Source organism: Urocitellus parryii, chromosome 3 (assembly GCF_045843805.1).
Source record: "Urocitellus parryii isolate mUroPar1 chromosome 3, mUroPar1.hap1, whole genome shotgun sequence".
NCBI lineage: Eukaryota > Metazoa > Chordata > Mammalia > Rodentia > Sciuridae > Urocitellus > Urocitellus parryii.
In genome coordinates this window covers 16,650,428-16,676,088 of record NC_135533.1, presented here as the reverse complement: position 1 = coordinate 16,676,088, position 25,661 = coordinate 16,650,428, and the positions used below count along the sequence as shown (strand labels likewise).

Sequence of the window (25,661 nt, the reverse complement as noted above, 5' to 3'; positions counted from 1 at the left end):
AATGTTAACTGGTATATACTTTCTTATATATGTATTATTGGTGCTCTTTCAAAGAGCATGTTTGAAGTATACTAATTTATGATTATGAGGTGCTACTGTCTTGCCCTTAGTGAGCACCTTTATAAACAGTTTAAACAAGGACTACAAAGATATGCATAGTGTATCCAGAAACCTCAAGGGGTAGTGCAGAAACCAGGGGCAATTTTCCTGCGCATGAATAAGTATAATGAGAGAGAAGATGCCGGTGGTGGGGTGGGGTGGGAGAGGGCACTTACTTCCCCACAGGCACCAAGAACTTAACTAGAGAGATGTAGCTAAGGCAACCCCACAGGGAGAGCAACCAGGGAATCAATGAAATGACCTCAGTAGCTTGCTTTCCTCCCTCCTTCTTGTTGATACTCCCAGGTAGAAATAGAAGGCAAGGTGCCTGGGAAAACCTCACGAAACACAGAGCAGACTGGAGAAAGTAAGACGTAGCCCTCTATGGGCACATGGAAAGACTGTAACACAGCCTCTCTCAGACCTATTCTTTGGGGAAATATCTCCAAATTACTCATAGGCCCTCTGTGGAAGTTGAATGACCACTGCTCTTCCCTTTCCACCTCTGTAGCCTCAGGAGGAAATTCCTTCCACCAGATGCAGAAAACTCTTGCCCAGGTAGCTCTGATCCCACAAAAGACGACTATGGAAAAAAATGGAAAAGTCCTGGACAAAAGTTGCAACAGTCCAATTTTTTCTCCTAAAGAAATGATGTCTCGAAATCAGCATGAACATCAATTCTTGCCTAGTAGATAAAGTTATAGCTAGATGTCAAAGTGTCTGGAAGGAAAAACTGCTCAAATAAGGATTTTACTCCATGCATAGATTACGAATGAAATTAATGAATTGCAGCTGGCTTTTTGGAAAAATGAAAGAGAAAAATATATCAAGAGTATATAATGCATAGTATGGATAAATATGGTTTTGTGAAAACTGTATTTCATTAATAATTGTGTGTGTGTGTGTGTGTGTGAGAGAGAGAGAGAGAGAGAGAGAGAGAGAGAAGAGAAAGAGAGAGAGAGAGAGAGAGAGAGAGAGAGATGCTGCCTGAAAATGCAAAATTCAACTTTATGTGATGGTATAAAACATTTCGAAGATACTATCTTCAGCTTTTGGTAAATTAGTTTAGCAATACTAAACAAATACTGTAAACTGCTTGTGTTCATAAGTCTGTAACATTTTCATACCTTTGCCCTTAGAATTCACTCTTAAACTCCATCTAGATATTATCCATCCTCCAAGGAACATACCAACACTTAACTCCTTCCTTTAAGAATTTGACTCCAGTCCTATAATTTCTTTGAAAATTTTAGGTCTCATCTACCCTTAATCATGATAATCATTATGATTCTAGTACACTACATTATTAATGCTTTTTCCTAATTTCGAAAAATTTTGTGTATTCAGGATCTATAAATGAAAGAGATTGGAGACCATGAATTCCAAATTTTATTTGTTTTCTTCCTAGAGAGTCTAACATCACATTATGCAGGTAATTGTGATTCAATTGATTCTTGATTACATAATTAAAAGAATGAATAAAGCAGAGGATTAGTCAGGGCGTTTTAGGAATTTTACTTTTATCCTGTAATTCAAATGTAATAATGTTATAATGAATTTAGTCAGTTACAAAGATTTTTTTTTCAATATAGTATGTAATTTTATGAGTTTTCAAATATTGTGTATAGCTAAAGAGTTCTTATCATTTTGTGGAAGTTTATTGATTTTTTAGAAGGCATTAAAATACTAAGGATGGTTTGCTTAATCCTGAAATTTAGTTGTGTAATTCTATATAATAATCACTTCATTATACTATCCCCCAGCTCAAGAGGAGCATGTAGTTCACTCCATCTAATTAAGAAGAGAAAAAATTTAAAAGGAGCTACATTGATCCTGGTGACTTTTTGCTATTTTCTCCTCATATCAAGTTATAGGTTATATCCCAGTATGGTATCTATTTAATGCTATGATCCATGAGCAGCACAAGAGAACATATTCACAATTATAGCTGAAATGGTAGCAAATGATAATAACCTGACATCATGGTTATAAGAATTTGTGTTCAGACAAGTTCAACTTATGTTTATCAGGGTCTTGTAAAAAAAAAATAGTGTGGTACCTACTTTTTTTTTCCAGAAAGAATATTAGGCAAAAAATGGCAATCTTAAAAATATATGGTATTGGAAATTATACGTCTAAAATTCATGGCGTTCATTGCTATTATCTCAATCTGTGGTTGCCCATTCACAGTAAATAAGGCATTCATGTGATTCTCCCAAGAATCTCTGAAACTGACGGATTTTAAGCTTTACTCTGTGTTTGATGGAGCTGACAATGGAAGAGGGGATCAATCTCTGTGATTAGTTTACTTTATGTAAATTTTTATCTTCACTAAGAGCAAATCAAATACTTGGACACAATTTCCACATCTCTACAACCTCTCAGGCATCCATTCCTTCCTTCCCAGGAGGTTAGGGATATGGTGGTGTTGGTATTTTTCCATGTTCCATTCTTTGATAAGGTATATGATTTTCATGAACACTTTCAAAGAACAAAGGAAAATATGTAGCAAGGTTGTAGACACATAGCATCTTTAACCAGATCCACAAGTGACCCAGTATAGTAGCTGAAAGGGATATAAGCAGAAGAAATGTGTATTTGGGTGTGCTTTGTATCTGTTTTGCTTGTATATCTATTTCATGCTTTTAAAAAATCACTTAACAGAAATTAGATACTCTCATTGTTCATTATTTTTCTTGCTAGATAAAAATAATTTAACATGTAGATCTGCATTCCTCTTCCATTCGAGTTGAAATACTCCTGAATTACACTGGATTCCTTGTGACTCCAGCAGGATACAGCATTTGTACTTGCTTTTGGTACCTTTCCTGAAAGAGTGAAGGACAGAAAAGTAGCAGGAGGGTGGATTTCTAAGAGAATGATGTGTTTTCTCTGATGAAGATGCTCCACATCTTTTATTTCTAGAAGAATTAGAATCTACATAACTTTGAAGTAGGCATTACTTCCTGGATGCTTAGAATAACATTATGCTCATTTCTCCTCATGCAAATAAATGTAACTTTTTAAAAAGTGAATTGAATGCTGTGATATCCTAATCTAAGAATGTTGATCTGCCTTATTCTTTTGGGAGAGGATGAATGGGAGGAAAAGTCCTTGCTTTTCTTCATTAGAAAAACCTATAACTAAAGGTTGATAACATTCTAATTATTATATATAGGAACTACTTTTAAATTGTTCAATTTGTGGAAGATACTGGTTTCTATTCTCTCTGTTTGCAAAATTATTTTGATCTCTGTTCTTTATTTGAAGAAGTTAGAGAACAATTAGTTTTAGATTTGCAGAATTATGGCTTAGATGTTATGGGGAAAAATACCTCTTATTCCTAAAGAAATATCTGTCCCTTTAATAGGTAAAGGACACACAGCCTTTCTTTTCTCACAATTTATTACAGTCACATGAAATCATTTAACTCTTTTATGCCCATGTCTTCCCACCACCCAGTTTAGCAGGTTGTTTTCACTAGGTTTTTGGTGAAAGTGTTTTACCCCCTTCCAATGACTATAGGAAGAGCTTATCTTCACTTAAAGTCTGAAGAAATCTACATGACTTCTTCACATTTTCCTTACCATCCTCAAGGTTTAACGAACTTCACGGTAACATTCATAAGCCAAGAACATTTGGAAAGAGACTCTATGAATTGCCAGGGACAATCTCTTCTACCCCGCTGGCAATTGTGAGAATCAGTGATTTGGGGAGCTGGTTCCTTTATATTTATGTTTCAGTGCCTTGGTGTGATTTAATGAGGTGTTCGAAGCTGAGGCTGGGTAGAATAATTCTCAGGACTTTGGGCATGTTGAATTTCATACCCTGTGCCAAGAAGATTTGCATCTCAACCCTATTTTAATGGAGAATCGGGGCATTGTTATGGGGTTTGCTAGGAATGGTAGCTGACACAGCAGAGACACTGTGCCCTTTTGGCTTCCTGCCATGCCCTGCAATAAAGGAGTATGCCACAGTTATTTACAGGACTCTTTTTCCCTTGGGAGATTTTGTTCTAGTTCACCTGATCTCATTACTGATTCGTGGTTTTGGCTAAATGATGATGAAGAGGCAATGTTAACTAACAAAAGTCTAACAAAATTTGCTGCAACCATCATTCCACCCTTCTGGAAACTTGCTGTAAAAAAAAAAAAAAAAAAAAAACACATTTAAGATGCTGCCTTTTTCGTCTTTTCCATCCATCCCTATAAGTACTTTTTTTTTATTCAGGTCAGCTTGTAAAAGGACTGTATTTACTATTCATGTTTTTGTCATTTGCACTTTACAAGGTACTTTGTTTGTATGAAGCACCCATCCATAAGACGCCTGGAAGCTTGTCCTGTTTCTATTCTGGCAGCTGGCTTTGACTTAGTGGGAGAAATGGACCCCATCAGCATTCCTAGCTCAGAGAGTTTTAGACTAGATGGCCAAAGCCGCTGAGCTGCCAAGACCCTTTGGCTGCATCATCAGACCAGTATGTAGTGAATGGCGAGCCCAGGGTATGTGGAAGCTGTCATTTCTGAAAATGGGCTTAAATCATCTTGGTAGATGACATTTGTTTATTGAGATATCACATTGGAAATAGCAGCCACTATGTCAAGATAAATATTTAAAGCTAATCTCAACCAGTTGTCCTAGACTCTGAATAGTAGAAGCAAAGACTTGTTTACTTAAAGACTCTTTGTAGAGTCCAGCAGATAAGAATTGCACAAATAGTCTTTTTCACTGGTTAAAGAATTAAATAAAGAAAGAAAGGGGAATGAAAGCTTTGGTTTATGGAAACTAAGTACAAACTATCATTCTGTATTTCAGTGTTCAGATCTTGATTTATACTGTGCTGGCCCAAACTTAATACAATAAGAGCCTTTCAGTGTTCCACTTTCCTAGACTATTGTGTAATTTTTGTTGATCTCGGTAGCATCAGATGAACCTATTAATAACTAATACAAGTTGAGTCTCCCTTATCTGAAATGCTTTGGACGGAAAAGTGTTTGGATTTCAAATGTTTAAGGGTTTTGGACTATTTGCGGGACTGTGATTCCCTTGGGATATTTTGCTCTAGTTCACCTTAACTCTTTCCTGGTTCATGGGCTGTATGGCTAAATGATGATGGAGGAGCAACTTGGGGAGGGGATGCAACCCATACTTATTCATGTTTCCTTTACACTGTACACACAGGCTGAAGGTTATAAGAGTGGCTTTCCCTTCCCTTACGGAGTAGTAGGCTGTACACAGTAGTAGAAGGCTGTACACACTGACTCTCTGCAATATTTTTTGTGCACCTGCATTTTATTTTAATATATATTTATTTTTTAGTTCTCGGCGGACACAACATCTTTGTTGGCATGTGGTGCTGAGGATCGAACCCGGGCCGCACGCATGCCAGGCGAGCGCGCTACCGCTTGAGCCACATCCCCAGCCCCTGTGCACCTGCATTCTGACTGAAACACGTCACATGAAGTCAGGGATGGAAATTTCCATGTGTGGTGTCAGATTTGTAATCCAAATTTTTGGGATTTGGAACGTTTCAGATTTTGGATTTAGTGATGCTTGAACTGTAGAAAGTAGCAAAAACATGTGTCACATTTGTGCCCATAGTGATGTAACTAATTTGAATGAATTCTCACTAAAGTTGCACTGAAGAGTGAAGGTGACAAAAGGAGAGCCACAAAATCAAATTATTGCACACAAAAGCACCTTTTATTCAGCATCACCTTGATTTATTTTTCTAGTATTTTTTCCTCAGATGGAAAAATAATTTCATCAAGAAAACATCTGTTTCTGCCAAAATGAAAAAAAAAATCATGTTTTAATATTTTAATTAGAATACAACAGCATTGCACTAGGGCATGGTTCTGCCTCTCTCCCTCCCTCATTTTGCTGACTTACTTTTTAAAAAAGAATCCAATGGCAGAGAACAAGGTATTTTCCTCAAATGGAGTGATTATATTTTATTGCTGCTTTGTTTAGTATGTACTTTTTTCAATTTGGGAAAAAAAGAAAAGTCTAGGTGAAAAAAAAATATCTAGAAAGATACGTAGTTTACATGTTCACAACATTTAAATTGCTGCCAAAAAAAGTAAAAAAAAAAAAAAAGTAAATGTGAAATATCGCATAACTTCAAAAACCTTACCTCAAGTGTCTATCATTTACCATGTACTATAAGTCAACTTTCTAAATGGGATTACAGTCCTTTATTATAAGCCCCTAGTGGTACTATGGTATATATTTTAAAAAATGCTACTACAAAAATTTCTTTCCTCATCATTTTGCCTATTGTGTACTTAAGCTATAGATATTTTTTGAATAAAAAGCCTACAGTAGGTATAAATGCAATAGTTAACTGATTCCGGTTGCTGATGTCCTTTTCCTGTTCCTCAGAAGGTGGGATCATCTAGTCCAGCATCTTCTCCTGTTTCTTGCCTTCCTTTTTCTTCTTCTTAGATTCTGCTGTGATTCAAAAGAGAAAGAGAGAAATAAGCCATCAAGCTACTACTCCTTAAGGGAAGGGAAAGCCACTTTGCTTATAATTGGTCAGAAATTAAAAGATAAAATTAATAAGATAAGGTGCTTACTTTTGGCAGTTCTCTTGGTAAATGGACAGAAGTGTGTGAGTGTGTGTGTGTGTGTGTGTGTGTGTGCACGAGAGTAGCCAGGAGGAACACAGCCTACCCTGGTGTAACTATAAATGCCTGTTATCTTGTTGGTTGCCTCCATTTGGTATGGAAAACATTGTTTGGGGGTCCTGCTTAGAGAGCAAACACTACATACAGGCATCTATCTCAGGAAATTAACCAGTCCTCCACTTAGTGAAAAGCTTCAGGAGCTTAGCTTAGCTGAGAAAGCTCTCAGCGCTCTCATTCCTTTGGCTAGGAACTGTTTATGAGCATTAGCATTTCCCCCCCCCAAGCATAGTGATTCTAAAATGCTTCCACTCTGCATATGGCCTCTGCTTACATAGTCAGCAACTGATTTACACAGAACAGAACAATCATGAACCACACACAGTCTGCCTGGTATTTCCCTGAAGGAGCTCCTCGTCTTGGTGAAGCTAATGGAAGAGGCCAACCTGAGTTAAACCAGGCAAGTGAAATCATGAAAATTTAAATCCACATCATATACAACAACAAGACCGAGATCCTAAGTAGAATAAGATATACTCCATGTTTGTATAAATTTGTCGAAATATACTCTACTGACATGTATAATTAAAAAGAGCAAATTAAAAAAAAATTAAATCCAAAGGCTCCATCCTTTTCCACTCAAACTTCTTGCCTTTTCTCTTTTGCTAATAAGAGGAGACAGTAGAGGGGAGAACACACTTACATCGCTGCAAAGACAAGAATGGTCAGAATCCCTGAGCTAGCAAGCCAGAAGATACTGCTAGTTGTTTCTGAGCTGCTTCACCCATTTGGTCCACACTGATGGCAGAATCATACCAGGTAAGTACAGGGTCTGAAGTCAGATTGCCAGAGTTTAAATTCTGGTTACATCACCAGGCTACTGTGAGACTTGGGGAAAGTAATTAAATGTTTTTGTGTGTCAGATCACTCACTTTTGAGTGGGCATACAAATAGTACCACAGCATATGAAAACAACCTCAAGATTAATATCCAAATTAAATGAGTTGCCTAAATCCACTGAGAACAGAATATAGCACAAATAGCTCAATAAAGGTGCATAGTTATCATTAGTTGACAATGGAATAAGAACAGGGGGACATTTCTCTGTGTAATTGAAATTCTTCATCATCACCAGGACATTTATACTGAGCATGTCACTGAATGTGGTAGGCAACAGAATAATACTGGGACAAAAGCAATGGCCATCAGGAATTAGAGCATTGTTGATTAAGGAATCCTGCCAATCAGAAACACTGTACACTTCCCAGATCATACTAAGTAGAGCTGGAAAAATTTCCATTCCTATTTATTCTCCTCATCACCTTTTCAAGTAGCTTCCAAAGTCCACTGCACACTAGGCAAAGCAGTAATTCTGTTCAATGTAATTTTCCAAAGCTTCCTTTACTGGGCTTCAAGAGTGTCCAATATGCAATTGAGTCAGCAGTTTCTAAAAGCTGGCTTAATTATTGGCCATAAATATATTCATTCGGTTCATGCCTATCCTCAGCTTTCCCCATTTCTATACTGAAGAGATTTAATCTTTCATTCTCTATCTTTTTTTTGCTTGATTTTATAAATGTCTCATTTCATCAACCTGTGAAATGTGAAATGACCAGAATTTCCAAGTTCAAAGATACACATAATGTCAAAGAAGGTATTCTGTTTAATTTCTGGACAAATATTTAGTGTTTGAACATTTGATAGTATCTAGTCATCGGTTGACATTTTAAGCAATAGCTGCACATTAAGATCGTATCTTCAGGGAACAATCTAGAATATCAGCTGGGATCCTAACTCCAGTTTTCCTTGTCTCAATTTCTTCATGTGCCTTACTGAGCAACCCTTTGAGATTTGTAGTAGAATGGGTACTTGATGCAGTATTTTCATAGTTTAGCTAACATGACCCTATTTTATATTTAAGTCTGAATGGATGATATACGAATCGGCTGTTTTGTGTACATTTATTTTATAAAACTTGAAATAATTTTGAATATTGTGCACTACTTGATCTAGCTAATGTTGGTTGTCCATCTCATTAAACACTTTCCAAATTCAACTTGGCAAAGGCAAGAGAAGAGACTCTCTGTTACCTGGGCCTGACATTTTATTTTTCTTCACTAATTAACAACTTGCCCAGTGCCAGGCAATCAACCACTTGCCCAACTAATCTGCACAATGCCAATCAATTTATTCTTCTGACACCATTGGCACATCATCCTAACACGGCCTCAAAATGGAAATATGAGAAGTCTTTAGTAAAACTCAATGGAAAGATGGAAGAATTTGCATTTACAATGAGATCATTTTGATTTTTCACATAACTGTTTGAATTTTTCCAAATAAAGAAAATCAGGTCAGTAATATCGCCTCCAATCAAAGCCACCTTTTTTTTTTCTGACTTTTATTTAACTGGCAGACTAAAGGAGCTTATCATTGCTTATCTCTGTGGCCTCAAAAACTTATTAACAAATTCTCAATTTTGACCTGGCATATGTGCAGAATTTAAAATAGTATCATGAAACCTATGATCTAGCAAAGACCTGATCTGACTCTTTTATGTAAGGGATAAAATACAGAAACAATCAAATCACCTCCCTTTTCTTCAGTCTTCATATTTGTACTTATTTTTATTCCCCAATGGGTCTTACCTTTTTTTTTCTGTCTAGTCTTTGACCTGAAACCTAGTCCTCTTTGTCAACCCCACACTTCCATTACTGCTCCATCTTCTCACTTCCTCCCACCCTCCAAGCACCAGTGTTAACATTAGTTCTAGTTTGCTGACTTCGTGGTTTGCATTAGAAGCTCTCCTTCCCTGACTGGAGCATATACCTTTGGGGTTCCCATTGCCACTGAAGTAGTGAGGGAGCAGAATCTCTCCTCACTGTTGTATGTCAGCCCAGGGCAAGGTGATTTATGCATAACAGCTAACGAGTAAACCTTCAGTGAGATGCATAAGTGTGTCATTTGACAAGAGCAAGCCTCATTTCTTCACAGTGCTTCCTTGTGTCTTTCTAGCTCAGCCTCTACACACGTTGCCTCTGCTGCATATTTTTCCTCTCACCATCTCAACTTTATATAGCCAACATCTACTCATCCCTATGATCTTAGTTCAGTTTCACTTCTTCAGGAAAACCTTCCAGAACTCCATGCACAGATGCTTATCTTGTACTTCTCACTGCTTTTTCCAAAATTAGAATGGAGCTATTAATTTTATTTCTAATTCACTGATATGCATTTCTACTTCCAACAAGCCCATTCTGTCTTTTCTACCTGTATCCTCAGTAGCCAGTACATTTGTGTTCATGAAATACTTGTTGCACACAGACTGGATAAAGGAACACTTGAATGGGGAACAAAGGGAGTCAACTAACCACTAGGTGGAAAAACAGTATCTCTTAAGGAAAGCCAGGAGTATAAATTCAATTGAAATCTTGCTATGGTTTAGTACATCTTTAAACATAAATATTTTATGAGGAAAGGAATTATTTCAGACATGAAATTTATCCAAATTTCTTAACACATTTTCTTGTCTTTAACGTAGAAGCCTGGATTGATAAAACCAATGTCCCATTTTAGTAGTCCTTCCAGTTTATAGTGAGACATGTTTGCTGTGACCATCAGAGTCATGAATTGGCCTGGAGCAGGGCTGTAACTAGATAAACTCAAGTACTCAGTAATGTGGTCTTGGAGTGATAGTGGCCACCCTGCAAGGTATTCAGAGCAGTAGGAAACCAACCTGATGTGGAACAGTAGGGCACCTTAGTTCACACTGAACAAGAGCCAAGTTGCAGGTCTCACCTTAAATAATACCCCAGGCTGACACTCTTCCCCAGCTGGAATGAGCTGTGAGGCAGACACAAAAGCAAGCTGGAAATAAGCCATTGTCAAAAGGTGACTGTGAAAGGCACCTGCTGAGAAGTGACTTGTTCTGCTCCTTGGATACTGCCCAGGAGGACATCACTGCACTGGAACTCACAGTAAGGCCCTTGGTGCTGTTTGACTTCCTGTGTTGGCAAGCCTTGGTCCTTTCGTTAGCCAGTTTTGCATTGATGAAAGCTAGTGTGCATAAAAACTGGGATATGGACATGAGAGAGGAAGGCAGGTGTGCCAAATCTTGTGCTACTCGAATAGAAGCCAGTTTTGTTTGAAGATATGTTTGAAAGTGTTCGAAAAGTCCTGAGACTTTCCAAAGGAAAAAAGCCTCAAAGATTCAGACTTTATTCTACGGATCACAGGAACTGAAGTTCCATTTTTACCGTATTTTCTACAAAACTCAAAATTTCACCAAAGAAATTCTTTTAATATATAACAACTACTGACAGGAAAAAAGAAAGGAAGTGGGGAGAAAGAGGAAGAATTAATATGCACCATTTCAAAATAAATTCTGAGTCCATGTATTTTTAATTCTAAATACAAAAAAAACCACCTTAATAAACAATGAAGTAATAAAGAGCACAATGAATGACCTTTGGGTTCCATGAGGCAATGGGGCAACCAGGAAATGTTGCTAGGATCATACTGAGAACCAAGTCCTAACCTAGAGAATTAGTTCTAATCAATATCTGCCACTCAACCAGCTCTGTAATTTGCAGGAAATCAATCATTGTGCATCTGTTTCCTATAACCTGGGGATAATAAAAATCTATATCTTTCTCAGAGGGCCATTGGGAGTATTATGTAGGATTATGACCTTTGAGATCTCAATTGACCACTGCTGTCCAAAATTTTCCATTTATTCATTGAGCAAATATGTACTCCCTTTCCACTCGATATCAGGCTAAATTCTAGATGCTGGGATATAGTGATGAGCAGAACAAAATTCTATCCTCATGGAGCTGATATAAGTAATAATTTTAAGATATCCCTATATCAATCTTTCAGAATTGCACATAAGTTCATATTAAAAATTATGGGCAGACGTGGTTGCTACTTTTATAGCTTTGAGGCCCATTTGTCTTGCTTCTCATTTACCATTACATTCCAGATATACATAATGTAAAACCTAGAATATCAACAAGAATAATGAATTCCTAGAGGGAAAAAATATGCCTATCAGTGATAACCTGAAGAAAAAAATAGAATTTGTCCCCTATGAGTTATTTCATATTTTAAAAAATAGTAATTACTTTTCTGGTTTGAAAGGCAATCCAAGATTATATTAAAATAAAGAAATACATATACATTTATTAACAAAAATTATCCATTATTTCTCAATATGTTTAATTATGGGCTCTATTTATGTTTTCTTCCTATGATTTAATTGGGAATATGGTAACAGCTAATTAGGAATATTTTTATGCTAAATATTCAACTGCATCTATTTTCCATCACATGTACTTTGAAACATGACCAAGTAGAATCCCTTTGTGTCATCCTCTCCCCTATAACCTTTCTTCTTTTATAGGTCATTGGAATCATTCCACATTTTGTTATTATAAATAATAATTCAATGGTAGTTTTATTCACAAAGCATAACATATTTAAATTTTGCTTTAGTAGAGGTTATTAGAAGAACACTTACTGGATCAAAGAGTAGGACATTTTTAAAGTTCTAGGTAAGAACTGGCAACTTTCTTTCCAGGAAGGAAGTGCCAATCTAAATTCTTAGCAATTTATGAGAGAGCGTATCATTGCAATGTTGTTCTCAAAAGGCAAAAAATCAAACAACACGCAGCATCTCTTTTCCATCGATTCAGAGGTCCTTTAGGAATACAATTGCCTTGCAGTTGGCACAAGTAAACATCTACTCCCACTACCTATATATGGGAACTCTGGAAGAAATGGGGTTGGAAGAGGGCCTCGAGAGAATAACATCAATTTAAAGGTTTCTTGAAGACTTTGACTGAAGATGCTTTTTCAAAAAGCAAAGAGCTGAGAATTCTGGAACTGGCTAGTGTCAGTCAAAGGCTTTGCTTTGATTACTTCATTTCAGATGGCCTGCTGTATGCACAGAAAACTAAGAGGGAAGTCAGGAGATAAAGTAATTGAGAGGAGCCCACATTGTAACTCAGTCAGCCTCTCTTTGCTGCTGACTTGAGAGGCTTTGGTCAGGGGAAGGAGTATTGATTAGACTAGAAATGAGAGACTTGTTCCTTAAAAATTCATACTTTGTGGATGGTAGACACACTCAGAAATGCACACTTCAGATTCAGAGGTCAAGGGCCAGTGGCTATGGACGTCATAAAAACCATTATGAGTTTGTTTCAGGAGACTTGTTCAATAAGTCACAAGAACTCATTGAAAGAAAAAGAACACATCACTATCAGACAGTAAATCACAATGTAAATACACCCTAAATCCTGGATATCACCAAGATCCTTCTAGTCCTTCTTGAACCTACTAAAATAACTCACTTGCTCTAAAGATCAGCTACTTAGAGAGACCTAATTCCTTGCACCACATCAACTGTACCTCAGAACTGATAATAAGACTTGTTGAATTGTGAATGTACAACTTGAAGGTCCATCCAAAGTCCAGGCTCTAATAGATTGGGCTTCTTAACACGGCACCTTTCATTCAATTTCCAAACATTTCCATTTAAATCAGAGTAGCACATATTAAGTGGCACAATGCAGAAAGAAATTTCTATCTATTTGAAAATTGAAGTATCCTCTTTAAAAAATTCATTTAATATATTATTCACAGATAAGATTCTGTTGAATAAAATGTGTAGTAATTTTGCTTCTTCTTTGACTTCTTGTGTTGTAGTACCACTTGCCTCATTTCCTGTCTCATGAACTCCATGCATGAACTCCTAGGAGCGTGCACAGAATACATGCTGCCCACAGAACACGCATATATGCATGAGCAGGACTGCCCTTCAGTGCTACCTGCATACACACAGGACTGCCCTTCAGTGCTACCCACATTCTGACACTTTCCTGCCCTCACTGTCCTCCTGTTTCATCTTCTGTCCATATCATCACATCACCTCCCTCTCCTTCTCAACTATCTGCACTTCAACACATACGCCTTCTATCAAGTATAAGGAAATAAAAATAGAGCATGCACCATGTGCAGACATTAACTCAATTTCCACAGCCCTTCAGGAGCTTCTACTTTGCTCCTACTCACTTTGGGAAATGGCTCAGCTCTTAACTGCAATCCTCAAAATCGAAAGATCCTCCGTGAGAGCATTAGTGAGTAATGTAGATGCAACTGAAGGTTTAGTGGAGGAAATAAGGAAATTATTTCATCAACCAAATAGAGCAAAAGTAGTAAGAGTCCCTGAACTTGTTTGTTTTCCTACAAAGCAAGTCCTGAAACATCAGTTAATGAATGTAATTAATAAATAAAATAGTAATAAATAATAAGTAATAATAATAGTAACACATGAGTAAATATAGTAATATAAAGTCAAGTCATTGCTGTGGAATCCAGACTCCTTGGCACAAAGTGTTTAGCCTCTTTCCCCTCCTATCTCTCTATTGGCCTGTCATTAGAGGAAGCCAAAGAGGTATCTACTGGCTTCTCCAATTCTTTAGGAGGCAGTTTGTACTATAGAGTCAGAAGTGGGCAAATCTGCCAATGCTCAGATGTCCTGCAGAAAAACTTTATACTGTGTGCACCAGGCAGAAAATCACCAAGGTAAACTACTTTTAATTAACACATATGCATCACATTCTTATACATGAGCTACACCTATTCTCTCCCCCTCCACATACCCAGATGAGAAACTCATATTTGCTTTTCTTTGATCCAGCAAAAACCTCTGTCTCTTTCTTAATTTGTGGGCCACTTTCAAGACATTTTATTTATTGACAGTGATCTCCTCATCCAAATAGATTCACTGACTTCTCCTATCCCAAAACAGGAAGAAACATTGTCTCGTATATGACATTTAAAAATTTAAGAGCTTGTATCTGCAATAATGAAGACATAGGTAAAAAAAAAAAAAAAAAAAAAAACTTGCCCTTTCATAAAGTACTGTAGGTTATATCTAGCCTCTGTCAGAAATAAAGCATATTATTATAAGCAAAAGTAAGTAGTTCCTACTTAGTACATCATTATTTCCCATTATCATGTCTGATGCCTACTTTAACATAATATGACCAGTGTTACTAGAAAATCAAATTATGATTTATGAAAAGGGGGAAATTTTGAACTCCATCAAGTGTGAAATTCTAGTATGTACAGCTCCATAAATCCTTCCATATTTGCTTCCAAATGGATTTTTCTTTTTGGTTCAAAAAATTATAGACATAGTCAGTAGAGAAGAGGAAGGGGAATAGGCAGAGGAAGCAGAAGAGGGAAAGCAAGGCACAGGAGTTGAAATGGAGTAAATCAAATTCCACGCATGCAATTTTGTCCAAATGAACCCAACTACTGTGTATAATTTAAACGCTTTAATAAAAAAAGATTGCATTGACTAAAAAAAAAAAAAAATCACAGAAATAGCATCAATTGGTATCCCTCAATGCACTCCAAGCCCTAACCCCTATACCTCACAGTGTGAACATATTTGGAGACAGAGACTCTGTCAAGGTGATTAGGGTAAGCCCAAATCCAATACCGTGTCCTCGGAAGACAAGGAGCTTTGAACAGACACACACGTTAGTGAAGACACAAGAATATGGCCACTGCCAAGCCGAAGGGGAGCTCAGAAAGCACCAACCTGTGACATCTTGATCTCATACTTCCAGGTTCCAGAACTGTAAAAAAACACATCTATGCTATTCAGACCACACACAGTGTGGTGTTTTGTTATAGCAGCCCTGGCAAACACATGCAGCCACAAATTAGATGTCTGTATGTGCTTTAAAGTATTCTCATTCACTGTAGAGGGACAAGATGCATATTTATTATTTTTCATTTGTCCATCAGAACTAAAATTTCTTTTTAAATTTTAAATAATTAAAGACTGCAATAGTATGTAATATAGGATTTTATGCTCAATGATGGTTTCATAAATGCACATTGCATTAATGCATTCACCCATCTCCATGCCTGTCCTCCCAATTCCAAGCAGGGAAGGTGTTCATGCTCTATCTATAGAAGCAGCAAGTGTCCTAAAGAGCTTTGTCTGCCCTTCTTTACATTTTGTAGACAGCAGTCTTCAAAATTGAATTTTATTATTCTTGTGCATCTGAGTGAGGATCTGAAATAATGTTTTTTTTTATTTTTGTAGAATGAAAATTATTTTCAATAGCCTTGAAAGAGAGTGCTACGAATTTGTTTATCTGAATTAAATATCTCTGGGCCCTACCTCCTATGTGCCTGAGCAGCAGGACACCAGAGAAATTTTTACCTGCATATTGTGCTCTTAATTTCTGATGAGCTTTTCTACAAATAATGTTTACTCTTCTAGAAAAAAGTCATTTTTTTTTCTTTCCTCTGCCTTTGTACGCTAAGCACCAGCCAGTCTGCTTTGATTTCCCTGTGGGCTCCTGGAAGCTTTGCATCAGTCACTGTGAGCATGTGATGTATCCTCACCGATGGCACTGCTTTCTAGTACGGCAGTGCCTAAGATCCTGGCAAAGCACAGTCTCCGTGAATTTCACAGCAGAGAGAAGACAGTGCAGTCTAGGGTCTAGACTGGGAGGAGGCTCAGTGGAACAAGGTGTCTTACACCAATATTTCTAACTTTCAAGAAATGAAGCCCCTATAATTGATCCCTGTTTGAAAAATACAGCACAATAGCAACCTATAGTGACCCATCTCCTTTGTCTTTGCTTCCATCGTTATACAAAGGCATGCTCAGGTCAGGAATTATTTAATAGGAGTCAAACATAAATCATTCCAAATATGCCTATAGGAATAGCCTATGATTACTATCAAAAAAAAATATTATTATTATTATTATCATCATCCTCATCATTTAGAATATCAAAGACACCCTCCAGGAATCACTCACTTTGGGAAGCAGTGGTATAACTGAAAAGAACTAGAAATCCACTGTCCTATCTTCAAGTTCAAGACTGACCATTCAGTGGTGGGGTGACCTTGTATAAGTTACAATCTTAGTGTCTTAGACTGTAAAATGTGAATACAATTGTTTGGGGATGCCATGAGGTTTAATGCAGACAAAGCATGCTAACGGTTAAGCATAATTCTGTTGTATCACAGATATTCAGTGAATAGAAACTGCTTTAATGATGCTCAGTAAATGACAATTGCTACAACTTGAAACACCAGAAGAAATTCTCCATTCAGAAGTCAGAAAGGAAAAATGCAAAAGTTTCAGGGGGAGAAAAAATCAGGTCCTCAACCCAGTAAGTAATTAGTGTGAGCATTGTTCTATTACACTGCCTTCCTTAACATTAATTACTGTATGGCTGTTTTCTGTGTGCACAACTAATGAGTCTCTGAGCGTGGAATTTACCCAGGGAGATGAAAGTAGACACACAGTATGAAGCAAACCCTACCTATATTTATAGCTCCTAGTTCTCACATCTGCCCTGACAATTAGGACCAAAAATTATTTACTAAAGATGGATGTGAAACACTGAGATAACTACTCTTTCAGGTGAGCTCCTTGTGTGTTAACCGCAATTTCTCTGCATATATTTGAAGCCAGTGAATGAATGAGGTGTCCTAGTGAGCCAGACCAGGACAATTTAGCCAGATACATCATTTTTTCATTCCTGCAAGTCAGTACGCTTAACTGAGTTCCTCCCATGAACCAGTCCTCTGAGATGCAGCAAGTTATGAAGGTGAATAAGATGTGACTCATAGGAGTTTCTGTGTGAGGCAAGGTAGATGTGCGCTCAGCACAGCATAGTGAGTGACTTCTCAGAGGAACCACTCTCAGAGAAGTCAGTGGCTTGATATTTCAGAAAAGAAGTCTGGCAAGATTCTACTCTGATATCTTTTCTAGTCCTTCAGCAAAATTCTTGGCCTGAAGGGCTTTGAACTTCACCTTGTTTCATTCATAGCACTAAATTGGTTCACTTCTTCTCTATCATGACCAAGTTCAGAAGTTACCTTCTGAAAAAGACTTTCCCTGGTTACTTTCTCTACACTATTCCCTTTCAGTCAATTTGGTTTTTAAGGTCACCTATTCCAATGTGGAGTTATCACTTCAATTATTATTTCTTTATGTTTTCACTCTCTGTCCACCTCCAGTAGAACATAGCAATAAAAGGACGGGGGCGGGGGAGACTTACTTATTAAGTATCACAAGCACTTAACATACTCTTCACCCCATTGTAGGGCTTGTATTCGATTTTATAAATAAGTGAATAAATTAGAAATGGTGCCAAAGGACTAGTCTTCCTTTTCATAGCATTTGTTACTTGGTGTGAAAACACTGGAATGTATCTCTCTGCTTCTACTGCTCCACTTATAATCCCATTAAAGTCATTATTTTTTCACTGGTGCTAACTCTAGTGTACAACACCCACTCAAGGAATGAATAATGCACCTATCATCCACTCATGCCCCCAGTGACCCATCTCCTGGCCACTGAGTGAGCAAGCTAGATTTTATAGAATGAATGATAGGAGAAAAAGAGTTACAGGTGCAGAGAAATAGATGCATAAGACATCACGATGCATCCTGCCATCTTCTGAGGATTGGGAGTCTTCTTGACTGGGGCAGAGTGTACCAGCAATGTCTGGTCCATGGGTCATGCAAGAGACCCATTAGGATGACTCATGAGCAGGGTGTCTCATTATGTTTACATGAGAAACTTGGATACCTATATCAAATAGATACAGAGAAGAAACTTTTCATAAGGCAGGGGATATTGCATTAGACTGCCTTGCTTATGAGCACTATTACCTTGCCCTAGGCATTTAATTTCACTACATCCTCTGTTTCCTTGTATGTAAAACTGAAGATGATAATACTATTTTAGAGTTTTGTGAACATTCAATGACTTTGCATGTCAACAATGTACTAAACTATGACACTAAATAATTATTAACTATAGATACTATTATTATCAGCATGAAACACCTACCTCAAGAAAGCGATTTGGAAAAAAAGGAAACAGTCTCAAAACCACTACACATTTACCAAGAATTTTTAACTATAGTCCTTAAATTTTATCTTAACAACAACGCTATGAGGTATTCATTGTTAACACTAACTTACAAAAGACAAAGCATATCATTCTAATAAGAAAGGAACAGAATTAGATCTTCTCACCTCAAGTGCAATATCATAGGAAGGAAAATATAGGTGTTAAAAGAAATTTCCACAAGCAGAATACGAAATTTAAAAATCTTGAGACCAAACTGAGAAAGAGTTCTTCCTCTGATAACGCGAACTGTAGGACTCCCACAAGGTACCCCATGCTACCACTCCAGGTCAAATTCAAGGGCAGTAGGCAGTATCCCTGCCCCCATTTTTCACCCCTGTCAGTGGTTATGGTGGGGGAGGGGTAGGAGGGGTAGGTCCTGGGCTAGCCCATGGTGGGATTCTGACCCTCTGCCTCTCTCAAAGTCTCAGCCTAGCAAAGCCCATCTACACAGTGTTGCTACGCTCCTTCCTGAGGGGTATCAGAGCCCAGAAAATAGAAATGTTGGAGAACTTCTTTTATCTTTAAAGGAACTAATAAAAGCATCTATTTAATAGACAAAGGATTGAGAAGACTGGGACTATCCCTTTACTGACCCCTTTTCCCATTTAATAATCAGCTGCCAAACACTGAGTCCTGCACACAGAGGAGCCTTGACTTAAATAGCTACTGTTCTTTTGATCTTCAAAGATGAATTGTCAAACCTAAGAGAAGGCTGGGCACTTGTCCAAAAGAGAGTGGCACAGTGGCAGAACTTTCAGAAATAGCTGGGAAGAAATAAAAGGAGTTGGGGTTATCATGAGCAGGGAAGTTGGTCAAGTGTCTGGTTGCAGCACAGTGTGGATTGTTAAAGAAGGCAGGAGGGATTAACGCTCATTCCCCAACCACCTACAACCCAACATCTATCCAGGGACTCCTGCCTCTGCCTGTCCCAGGAACCATTTGAGAATGTCCTTTCTGTTGGCGGGTTCAGAGGTCAAGTTTAGAGGCCGCCATGAATGCCATGCTAACTTTGTCAAGACCAAAAGGAGTTTCACAATATCTTTTATTTGTCCATCTTATTTTAAAAGCAATGACCAACAACTGCCATGTGAACAATAATCCAAGACCCTGGAATGTTCCAAGATGATCATCAGGTAATATCTTCTGTGATCCCCAGAAAATTCTAAGTTCACTGGCTCCTCCCACACAAGCCCCAGCCCCAGACCCAGCTGCAGCCCCAGCTTGACTCTGCACTCTAGAGACTGATGCGTGCTCCTTGAGGCCACACCACACACAGATGGGACTGGCTATAGGGCCATGATTTCAAGACAGATGGGTGTCTCCTGGAAGCCCTCCCTGTCTTGGCGATCCTCTAATTCCATAGAGAACCAACCGGCTAAGGGGATCCCTGAGAAACAGCCAAGGCTGGGAAAAGAGTTACTTATCCTCTGAAGAGTCCTCTACTCTGAGGCTCTCCACAGAGCTGTCAGCACGACTGACTTTTATTTCCAGTTTTCTTCACTATTTCACAGATCAATTAGCCCCACAGGAAAAAGAAAAAAAAAAATTCAGATGGTTCCAAAGAGGAAAAACCTAACTCTCTATATAATTGAGTGTCCCCAATAAGACCACTTCCGTCCACCTTTTCTCCAGGCATCAGGGCCTCATCTAGTCCAAGAAAAGAAGCAGGATGATTCTAATGATTGACTCCAACACGTTCCAACATTCCTGCTCGCTCTGGCAGAGGAGCTCACAAAACACCAATTCAAGACCCTTTCAGCATCCCCTCTTGTGTTTAGAGGTATAGTCTGGAAAGCCAAAGACACATTTCCCAGACTCGCCTGCAGCAGGTGAGCAATCGAGTTTCTACCAGGTAGATAGGTTAATGGACGGAGACAAAAGTTAGTGACTCACAACAGTGGCCAAACTTAGAGAGACTGACGATTCTGGAAAAAAAAAGATGTGTGTCTGGTTTGGGAGACAGCTATAGTGGAGTTTCCGGGGTTCAATTCTTCACATCATACATGCCAGGCAGTGGGTAATTTCAGTAAAAGGGTTTCAGCTAGATCAGTCACATGTGTGATTAGGTATTTCTTCTGAATCTATTGCCTTTGGCTTCATTATTGCTGGCTTTGCAAGACTCAAGCCAGATCCTCCAGCCCTCCCAGAGAGTCTTTGAACTATATAAGACCCTTGAATAAACACCTTTCTCCTAAAATAGTTGGAGTAGATCTTGCTATGCCCTAAACTCTGACAGATATAGGGTTTTTTTTTCCAGTAATTAAATGAAACTTAATTAAAACTTTTCAGCTCTTTTTCTAAGAAAATAAAAGCTGAAGTCTCCAACACAATCATTCACTAATATATCAATGTTAAATTCTTCTAATAGTTAAGCACATTCCGGTTTCAATTTCTCAGTTGAGTAATGATCCTTCCTCGGAGCTGACTTTCAATTCCCAGGTAAGCTGCCTTCCAAATAGGCATCTTTACAATGTTATGTCTGCAGAGGAAAATAAAATTGCATGATTGAATGTTCTCTTTGGTTTAAGTGGGGCTTTCACGTGAAAGAATCTTTAGGTAGAGGCTCCAATGTGACATTGATAAGCATTGAAATTGTGGGCTCAAGCTAGACTATAGAATCAACAGGAATTTTCAGAGCACTAGGAAGGGTACCTTCTACACCTTAGTGACACTGATGTTGGCCTGCACTAGGGTGAATTAGAAAGCAATTTTTAAACTAAGTGGTATATTTTAACCAAGTGTTTAAATATCAACTTTCCATATTAAACCTCCCCTTCTTTCTCAGTAAAGTCTTATAATAATCTTTTAGCCTTATTAGTAGTTGTCAAAATCAAGGTTATTATTTAGTCTTCTTCAATTCACTCTTGAATAAGTCACAACCTTATCCACATCTTTATGTTCCATTCTAAAATTTAAGCATGGGTTTTTCACACTAGAAATCAAACAGTTTTTATATTAATCCAGTACCATTTCCCAAAACAGAACAGGTGAGAAAGTAAAAGAGGTAAATTTGAGGGGTTCTCGAAAACAAAACAAAATGAAAACAAGACAAACAAAACTTAGCCTGATCATGGGTTTGATGAGAAGGATAATGATGGAGGAAAAACATGTTTTTGTTCATGTACCCATTAATTAAATTACATGAAATAATTAAGCTTATTTTTTTCTTGAAGACCATGATATCCTATGCAGTTTATTTTTGAAAGTCTGCTGTAAAAAGTCCAATAGTCCCTGTTTGAAAAAAGACAAAAAATATAAAAGATCTCAGCAAGAATGAACATTGAAACTGATTCCACTAGACAACAGGACAGACATGGCTGAATAATTGATTTTCTGTCATTTGACACTGAGCATTAGCACAGATAGGGAGGTTCCCCAGAAACTCTACTATTTAATGACTTTAGATGGGAAAATTATCTAATATTACCAGAGTTTCATGAGTTTGGGGTAACAAGAGAAAGCATGGTGTCATTGAAAAAGCAGACGGAGTTTGATGTCAGTGAACTATGGATTTAAATCCTGCTTCAAGGACTTAAAAGCTGTGAAACCTCAGGCAAGTTGCTGAACCTCCCTGAGCCTGTGTTTTCTCATATAAGGCAGGATAAATAAAATTGACTGCATAGAGATGCTTTGAGGTTTAAATTAAGTGATGAAGAACTCCTATCACAGTGCCCACTTAAAATTAGTATATTTCTACTTGTCTTTCTCCTCTTCCTTCATTGATTTAAAATAAGAGAAGGCATTATTGATTTATTCTTTCCTGAATGAAGAAAGTCATTTCTATTTGGACCACTTTGGGAAAAGCTTAGGTAAAGGACTACCACTGCAGTTTCCACTAGGGTTTGATGGATTTCAGGTGCAAAACCTTTTTACTTAGCACTCATTTATTGCATAACTATATGTTCACTACCTACTATGTGCCACCTTGTTCTAGGCATAAGGGATACAATAAAAAACAAAAAGGCCAGGTTCCTATTCTCCTGAAACATGTTCTGCTGAAAGTCTTCCAGAATTGTCTTAAAAATAATATTGCAGAAAACATATTCTTCCATTTGACACACTTGTCTTGGGCTTTACAAAGCTAACCTTCTACTTCAAAGGAAAATAAATCCCATACTCATATGGGATTTAGATATCAGCAAGTGCAAAAGAGAACACAAGTTTAGAGTTGGCCAAATCTTGGCTCTGTCATTTATTAGAGATATACCCCCTAAGTAAACAAATTAACCACTGTTGCTCAGTTTCTATTATAATAATATTTACCTGTAAGGACATATGGCATTATATGAAATAATATATGCAAAATACTTTGAGCAATGCACAGGGGTAGAAACAGAATAAGGGTGCCATTACAGATTCCATTTTAATATGATTGCTAATTTCACTGATCAGAAGAAAATGAGCTATCTTAAGGTTATGGTTTCAAATAATCCATAACCTAGCTTATTTAAGTAAAACAGTACAGAATCATATAAATTCATACATGCCACTTGTTACATAGTATTAATTAATTAATTAATATTTGGTACTAGGGATTGAATGCAGGAGGGCTGAACTCCTGAACAACATCCGTGCCCTTTTTTATATTTTATTTAAAGACAAGTTCTAACTTTCTTAGGTCCCTGCTAAATTGCGGAGGCTGGCTTTGAATTTGGGACTCTCAGTCTCTGGCGCCAATGGGATTACTGACTGAAGCCACAGCTCCCGGTGTTATATTGTATTTAAACCATGAAAAATACATCATGGAATCTGTGTGTTTTTCCCATTAAGAAAATTTGCTATCTGCCACATCTCCCTGGCTCAACTCCTACAATAAGATTATTCTTTGTGCAGAGTGTCTAGTGCCAAAAATGGCATTCATAAAAACCCTCCTCTGTTGAGAGGGAAAAGATTGGTTGGCTTTAACAAAAGCACATTATGCACAGAGGGAAAATTACATTTTAATGACCTAGAAAATGCATAACTAGTAGTTGAAACATGGCACTCACTTAGGCTAATCCATTTTCAATTAATTACATAATTTAGCTCATTATTATTTATGAACATTACAGAATGTCTACCCACCTGGAAGACTTTTTTTTCCACCATTATTCAAGCTGAAAGCCTGAAACAAACTTTTAACCTTCATCAAATATTACTAGGTGGGAAAGGTAAAAAGTTGAGCTATCCACCAGTTCAATTAAAAGACTTGAACATATTTACTTAAACCCTTAGGGGTCTTTCTTAAGTCATGGCCTGTGTGTTCTAAACTTATCAGCATCTTTCACATTCACCAAGCCCCACCATCCCCTACCTAATCACATTCTCACTTTTTTCTCCCCTTTTATTAAGCTGTGGTTTCTCCTTCCCTCTGTTCCAAAAACAATGTGAATGCGTGTATCCCCGCTTGATTTGTTGGTGGTGTTTCTTTTTTTAATTAGAAAATAGCAGCTTTCAATTTTGACTACATAGTGAAACTGTCTGAAGATCATTTAACTTTTTTTAAACAACTGATGTTGACTTAGGTGCTCTAGTTTATGCTCATGCACTGGGATGTCTATAAGCTTCTGCAAAGAATTCTAACGTGCAGCTTAGGTTGAGGATCACAGTGCTGGAGCGCAGAGGTCTGCATTTCTTTTTCTTTCCATTTTATATTTATGCTGAATATGTTTAACAGCTGGTTTAAAAGAAACTAATTTGAAGACTATACCTCTGAATTCATTGATTTGGAGAAGTTTTACACTTCATAGATGCAGTGACTGGTTTTAATTTGATCCATGTGGTTTTCCATAATACTTAGAAAGTTGGCACAGCTACCCACAGCACTAACCTTAGCCCCAGTTCGTGCTTTCTAAAAACACATAATCTGGAAAGGGCAGCCTGAATCCTGGAGCGATCATTCACAAGTCCAACCTCATACCTGGCCATCCTGAAGTTGAAGGTAAACAATTTCGTGGACAACTCCATCAGAGGCCAAAGAGCTGGGCATGCATAAAGAATTCAGGTACCAACTAGCCATTCCTCCTCTGCTTCTTGGGGATTTACTCTTTTCTGTTTTTATTCATCATATGGTCATTATTCTGAATTTCTCTGTTTAATTTTTCTGGTATTATGAATTTGGGGAAGATTATTTTAGGGCTCAAATAGGAGTAGAATCCAAGAGGATATTTTAATTTAGAGCTCACTGAGACTTAGTGCATTGGTTAGCTGAGGCTTCTGTAATTAAAGTACCACAGAATTATTGGCTTAAACAATAGAGATTTGCTTTCTCAGAGTTCTGGAGGCTGGAAATCTGAGATCCAAGTGTCTGACTGGTCTGATTTCTTCTGAAGTTTCTCTCCTTGGCTGGTAGATAGCTGTCCTCTCCCTGTGTCTTCACATGGTACCCCTGTGTGTGTCTGAGTCCTAGTCCCTCTTCTTGGAAGAACACTGGCCATATTGGATTTTGTGAAAACCCCATTGCAGATCATGTCAGAGAGGTCTGGTTTAAAATCTGCCTTGTGAACCCCCTAAGTTTGTCGCGTCAGGACCTAGTTCTGCTGTTTTAGAGTTTGGAATGTATGTCCACCTATCTTGAATACACATCTGACAGCTTAACTGACAACTGACACCTTTTACTCACCCCTCCCTGCCTCCCTGTCAGCTATGCAGAAGACATCAACCTGAACTCTCTGGCTGCCTGCACTGCTCGGTATTTGGGACTTTTTCAATCACTTTCTTAAGGGGCTCGCTAAGATTTCCTTCTAGAAAATTCAGGATCCCGCATTTGGAGATTGTGCCTGAGTCCAGTAAAATACTCAAGTTGTGGAAGAAGGACAGGGACCTACCTTGAGGTTTGGGCTTGGTCAGCTTGCCGCAGGGCTTGGAGATGGTGACTGTCTTCTGGCAGTCGGCATTGTGCAGGGCGCGCTTCAGACTGCCAGTTCTAGTCTTCAAGGCCGTATTCAGGTCACATTCTCCCCAGGCCTGGAACTGATACTTGCACTCGGCTAAAG

At 37.9% G+C, this 25,661-nt stretch overlaps 1 protein-coding gene across 2 annotated transcripts in view; it reads right to left on the bottom strand.

Annotated features, from left to right (window-relative positions):
• Window positions 1-5,798: 5,798 nt before the first annotated feature.
• Ptn (pleiotrophin) overlaps window positions 5,799-25,661 on the bottom strand; it is a 98,243-nt gene continuing 78,380 nt past the window's right edge. The window contains exons 4-5 of one of the 2 annotated variants that reach the window (XM_026398569.2): window positions 25,494-25,655; window positions 5,799-6,549 (exon numbers count right to left, since the gene is read on the bottom strand). In XM_026398569.2, the coding sequence (XP_026254354.1) occupies window positions 6,494-6,549; window positions 25,494-25,655 (218 nt within the window). In that variant the 3' untranslated portion in view covers window positions 5,799-6,493. The remainder of the gene's footprint in view (window positions 6,550-25,493; window positions 25,656-25,661) is intronic. The other variant, XM_026398572.2, reaches the window with a different exon arrangement.